Source organism: Vigna umbellata, chromosome 6 (assembly GCF_029865625.1).
Source record: "Vigna umbellata cultivar VRB3 chromosome 6, Vumbellata_1.0, whole genome shotgun sequence".
NCBI lineage: Eukaryota > Viridiplantae > Streptophyta > Magnoliopsida > Fabales > Fabaceae > Vigna > Vigna umbellata.
Window position 1 is genome coordinate 13,404,614 of NC_142170.1, and position 6,626 is coordinate 13,411,239.

Below are 6,626 nucleotides of genomic sequence, written 5' to 3' on the forward strand. Positions count from 1 at the left end.
TTTAAATGGAAATGTTAATGTTTATGGATTTTAAATATTAATGTAAGTGTATTGTTAAAGTATGATGGTAAACATGTATGGTGCTCATTCATGTATGATATTATGATGATGATGAATATGATACATGTGTTTGATGTAGTTCCATGAATGGAGAGATTCTATGGTGGCAGTGTAATGTAGTGATGTAGGATGCCTTGAAATAAGAGATGATTCTAACACTCTTAAGGATGAGGCATGTGGTGAAGAGTAACAAGAGTTCCTTAATTTAGTTATTGTTTCTTAACCATAAATGTTTGACGATTAACCTTAGTGTGTAGTAATTTAATGGTGTGGTAGCTTGATGTGGGCGGTTTCGCCACATACGGATAAAGGTCTCCCAAGAATTCGACATTAATACATATATCCAAATGATTGAATCTAGAAATGGATACATCTACACGTGTTTCCATTAATCACAATATAACAAAATATAGTAACATTTAGATAAAATAATATATAATATAAAAACTGAAAAAAATATATGTAATTACGTTTAAAGATATCAAATGAATTTTGATATAGCTTTAAACAACTTAAGAAAGGAAGTATAATCTAAGGAAATCCAACAAACAACTATAAGACGAATTTAATATAATAAGTAATCATGCATTAACTTGGTTAATATTTTATGGAAAAATTGATTAGTTACTAACAAAATACAAAAATAATAATAATAGAGTAACACATTTTTATATTCATTTAAGAATAAAATCATCATAAAAAATTAAATTTTTATTTTTTCTTATTAAATTTTTATATTTTTTCAAAAAAGAAAAAAATATAAAATAAAAAGAGACAATATCAAATCAATGTAAAAAATTATATATATCAAAATATCATTTTTCTTTCAATTTTCAATTTGAATAAAAAGTCGTCATCCGGTTTGAATCATCCAGTTAAACACAAAATAGAAATCTCAAATACCTTTTTTAATATAAAATGGAATCGCAGCATTGATTCAATTGAGTTTTGCATGTAATTAGCCAAGGAATCCAAATAAAATATCTTTCATAGGTCTAAATTTAAATCTCCCTTAACCTAAAAACATGCCTCAATTCAATTACACTTCACAATCGCAAAACTATTTTCTCAGGAATCAACTACACAACTCCCAAATGAACTCAGGAACAAAATTCTGAAATCATATTGAAAAGATAGCATCAAGCACACACATTATTCCAAAGATGGATTCATACCCTAACCCTATATAGAACAAGTTTCAAGACTTATACCATATACATTAAAAAAAAAAAAATCCTAAAAATTATCCTTTGTTTGCCGTATGACAGCAAGGGCTTCTGCATCATTTGCTGTGGTTGCAATGTTCAATGATTGCCTAATTGCAGCACTGGATGTACGAAGAAATGGATTACAAGCCTTTTCCATCTTCAATGTGGTGGGAATCTGAACACAAACAAACACTACTTATTAATTTGGTCCAAATTAATTAAAGTTTTGGAGTGAAAGAATTTTTAGAAAAACTAAGTTAGAAAATTTAAGTGCAACACTGAAACTTACCGTAGGCAAGCCTTTACTTCGAAGGTAAGCTACATGAGCAGCATAGGATTGAAGTTCTTTGTTTTCAGGTTCTATAGACAATGCAAACTTTGTATTCATCTGCCAACACCAAGGTAACAAAGTCAATTTCACAGCACTCAGGCTAAGAATAAAGAAAGCAAATAGCATAAGGGACAAGAGTAAGTGTAACTGACCAATGTATACTCGTGTCCACAGTATATATTTGTATCATCTGGCAGGGACATGATCTTTTTAAGAGAGGACATCATCTGCAACATGGATGACATTGTAAACAACTGAAGATGCAAACATTTATACTTTTATCAATGTACAAGTCAACTAATTGTACCATATTAAGGTGTTTGCATTCACATGTATGAGTTGCAAAAAAGGATAATGGTTATCACAGAGGCTAATGAAGGGGATAAAGCATGATCATAAAACATGTTCAGCTGGAAAAATACAAACACCAATAAAATATGAGTCTAACCATATAAGAGATTGATACCACTGTCTACCCAAAACTTTGAAAGGATTAATGAGTTTTTCACCTTTATATAGTGCTTTACTTTCTCATTTCTATTTATCCAATGTGGAACTTGGACTCATACTTGCATTTTCAACCATGACTCTTCAGACAAAGATCTCAAACCTTAAAAGGAAAAGAAAATGAACAAGTGCATTTTAACTAACCTCCTGAGGGCTTCCTTCAAACAGCTTGCCACATGACAAGCTGAACAAAGTATCTCCAGTAAAAATTGCCCCAGATCCAGGAAAATAAAAGCTTATATGGCCTACAGTATGAATCAATTAAAAACATGAGTTACACAATAGAAAACAGATAACTTTTTTACACTTTTCACCATTGAGAAGTATTAAGAATGGAAATGTGACCTCGGGTGTGACCAGGTGTGTCTATTACACGCACCTCATGGCCAGCAAACATCCACCTGTCACCATCATTCAAATAGATATCAATGCCAGGAATCCTTTCCTTGTCAGTTCCTGAACCAATCACCTGTATTGCAGCATGGAAAGTGTTAGCATCTGTACTAAGTAGTAGCTAGTAAGCATAACAAAAGTACACAGATTATTAACAGAAAGTATGATAACTCTGCATAAAATGTCATACAAAATACCTTTGCCCCATATCTCGCCTTTAATTCTACATTTCCACCAGTGTGATCATGATGATGGTGAGTGTTGAGTATGTAAGTCAAATTTCGATTTTTCCTGCTCAAGACATCTATGACAGGCACAGCTTCAGAAGGATCAACAACACCAACCGTACCAGTATCCACATCATGTAAAAGATACGCATAATTGTCCTTCAGGCAAGGTACCTAACAATTTTTTTAAACAAAATAGCATCACAAATCAGGCTTTCAGCGTATTTCTTCAGAATTATCATATTGGGTGACCAAATAATTGCAATCAAACATCACCATGTCAACTGAAAAAGACTAACAAGAAACCTTCTCTCACCAATTCAATCTGCAACGAGGAAGACATATTCACAACACTGCAAAATCGAGCCACCCTCAGCGTGCGACTTGCTCCACGCAGCGTTTTCAATGGTGTAGAAAACAATCGCATAAATCCATACAGAATGCCTTTTCTAAAGCAAATTTGTCTCACATTTGGCCACACGCACAACCCACTTCTCACCTAAGAAACACAGAATGATCAAATTCCAACACCCTCTTCGCCAAAGTATCATGAAACACACACCCACCCACTTTGGAAGATAGGTCATAATCACTTACCAAGAAGCAGAGAAACAAATAATACACATAAACACAACTAATTCCAGAATTATATTACAAAATACACCAAACTCAATTGATTCCAGATCACAGAGGATAGAGAAGGATAACACACCGAATCAAACAATCTGTTTCAGCAATCAAAAGCAAAATACCTTATTATCATTCATTGAATGCCGAAAGAAACAGGCACACAACGAGGTGCCACGAAAAATGTTTGGTTTAGTTTTTTAGACAAGAAATAAAAAACATCATCGGACGCTGTCTTTTTGTTCCTCGTTTCCTCCGAAACTCTTACAGATAAAAAAAAAAAAAACCCCAAATTTGAGGATATAATTATGTTCTGAAACAAAAATCAAAGACCCAAAAAGAAAGGAGAGAGGAGGGGAACAGAGAGAGAAATACAAACCCTGGAACAAGGAAAAGTGGCCATGGCAGATGAAGTCTTAGAGAGAATCTGCTGCATCTGTGAATGGTGTGGGGTGGTTATGGGAATGAGTTAAGAGTGTGCGTTGGCACTATTTGGTTGAAAAGGAAGTTGCTTTTCCCTCTTTCTCTTAGCGCCACCGTGTCCTCCACCACCACCCCTTCTTCATGTTCCTCATTATTCACTTTCACTCATTTTTTATTTCTGAGGTGGCAAAATATTGCTATGCCATGGCACCCTAAACACCAAGACATATAGATATTAATCAAGATTATTTGTGCATCACACCACCACACACCATTCTTAATGCATGCCACGTTGACAACTATTCTCAACTTCTCTCATCCGCTATTATCTTCCCAATTGCATTGCTTCAAACCCTTTTTCCTCTCTCTCTTGACTGTATCTGATGAACATTTTTCCTTCCTTGCAAAGGGTAAAAGAAAAATCAGTAATTTCAATAGCAGCCAAATGAAAGAAAACATGAAGTCTCATTCACCACTTTAGTTTCTGAGTTTCGTGAAATTAAAAATTGAAACTTTAATTTGTTTCTCGATTATTTATTACAGTTTCAAACCATTCTTCTAAATTTATTAATTCTAAAGACCCTCTTAACAACGAATTTCAAATTCAGAAAGTAAATGGCCATTTACTCAATAAAACTGGTTAAACTTTAGATTAGCCAAGAGTACATGCAATTAGATTTGGAGGATAAAACCATGTTTGGCAAACGTGTCACACTGCGCACCACTTATTTTTGGTAAGCGGGGTGAAGGAATAAACACATCCCTTCATTTATGCTTCGCTTCATAATAACACAAAATCCAAACAATATATGAATAAAAATAGAATGGAAATTTATCCCTTCTAATAAATTTTCAAAATAAAACATAATTAAACAAGAAAATAGAAATTTAATAAACATTTTTTGGTAGTGCATTCTAATTAAATTTAATGTTATTATTTATTAAGCATCAAATCAGAAGGCAAACAGAATATTTTCATCAGGTAATGTCTGAAATGAGAAGTCTACTCTACAGTGAGTGAGAAAGTTGACTGAATCACAAGTTTATTTGTTCTTTTACTTTTTGAGTTTCTCCATAGAATTTGTGTAAAGGACAAAGGGGTGGTGGATTGTTACGGTTCATATATTTTGCTGGAGCTGGATGGAAAATATAGGAGTGAATGAAAAAGTGAAAGAACCAAATCTGTAAAGGGTATCTGTTAACCCATATGAAACTATGTTAAAAATAGAATTTTAAATCTAATTCAAAACCTATAAAATTGGACAATAAAAAAAATTTGCATCCACTTATATCTTTTAAATTAATTTTTATCTCTAATTAATATGAAATTTCTAATTATCTCAAATTAAAGACTGTTTATGTTCGTTACAGAAGTAAATTTAAGTTATTGATGTGAGCAAGGATCCCCCAGTGAAGTTGCAGCTGTGATCCAAAAGAAATGACATAATTGTAGTCAATTTATGGTTAATGTCAATATCTGCTACAGTTGCCAGTTAGGCACCAATTGCAGCTTGGTCCTACAGTGCACAACACAATGAAAGATGGAAATAAAGATTTTCTTGCTTCAATTATGCACCAGGCAACTTGCTACAATCATAGTGCACATCTCAATATTCATTCTGTAAGACCAAGGAATATGCATATTGGAGCTAGGAAAAACTAAAATCTGACAGATTTTAGGCCCTTTCTAATGCAGCAAATACATATAATATTCACATTTTAATTACTGGTTTTCATATTCAAAGCAGCAAATTTATAATGTAAAACTCTGATAAAATGTTGAATGCCACAATTACCTGCAATATAATATATGTTAGCAAGGTATCAGAAAGAAAACATGGTTGTTTTTAAGCAACTTGATTTACAGCATGGTGCTTCATATTACCATTTTCAGAAGTTACTGAATCAGACTCTATAATTGATGTTCTTGGGAAAGGTCCTCTTTCTTTGGTGCACCATGTGGTTGTGTTGTGCATCACAGCCACTTATGAAGTCTCCCTAATGGACTTAGGCTTTCACATAACTCACAATTCTTCAGGCTTAATGTATTCCTTTCTGCTGATATCTTCTTGGTTGTACTTTAGATACATACGAAAAAGGAGGATTCTTAATGGTATGCATGTAAATTATGGGGCAAGGGACAGTGGTCCAACTCAACCTCAACTCGAGTAGACTATGAGCAACTTTTTGTCTTTAGTAGAAAAATTCATGCGTGATAGGACATCATAGTAAGAATATGGAAAACAGTAACGTATTTCGTGATGATCATAGTGATAATCAGTGCATTATTGGGATTTGGCTGTAAAATATCAAGTTTCAGAATCAGAATTCAAAAACTCATGCAATGAGTGAGCAAAACATGAATCATGGTCTCAAATTTGTGTTCACAAACATTTTCCAAAGGCAAAAATGCTGCTATTGTTCCAAATTGTGTTCTTTAACTTTTCTTCCTACCTCTTTCTCATAGATTCCATACATAATCTACTCATTCCAACAATATTCTACGCTATCTACAAGATCACTTTTGGCTTAGAAAGAAAAAAGTTACAGAATCGCAGTGTTGAAAATAATATTTATTTAACCAGCACTCTTTATTCTCTAAAACTAAATGGAAAGAACTAAAGTACAACAAATTAACCAATAAATGTGTTTGGACAAGTTTCTATATAAGATACAGTTAAAAAATGAACCAGCCTTCACCTGAAAGCTGAAATTTAAATTTTATCAGGCTTCAGTCACTTAATGCAGCTAAAATTGTGTTCCATTATACATTCCTGGTTCAGTTATGCAATTTTGATAAAATTGTGTAGTAATCCGAGAAAATACCAACCCCTTTGAGGAGGACATCTA

General features: G+C 33.2%; 1 protein-coding gene across 2 annotated transcripts; it reads right to left on the reverse strand.

The window, feature by feature from the left end:
- Positions 1–1,155: 1,155 nt before the first annotated feature.
- On the reverse strand, positions 1,156–3,985 carry LOC124843351 (putative hydroxyacylglutathione hydrolase 2, chloroplastic). Of its 2 annotated transcripts, none has more exons than XM_088093271.1 (8): positions 3,733–3,985; positions 3,043–3,225; positions 2,697–2,900; positions 2,452–2,575; positions 2,251–2,351; positions 1,752–1,853; positions 1,558–1,656; positions 1,156–1,443 (listed from the first exon to the last, which is right to left on the reverse strand). In XM_088093271.1, the coding sequence occupies exons 1-8, from the start codon at positions 3,787–3,789 to the stop codon at positions 1,297–1,299; spliced, it is 1,017 nt and encodes a 338-aa protein (XP_087949397.1). In that variant the 5' UTR covers positions 3,790–3,985; the 3' UTR covers positions 1,156–1,296. The 2 variants fall into 2 exon arrangements, with proteins under 2 accessions (XP_087949397.1, XP_047176039.1); XM_047320083.2 differs by having other exon boundaries at positions 1,752–1,826; positions 3,733–3,981.
- Between the last annotated feature and the right edge of the window lie 2,641 nt (positions 3,986–6,626).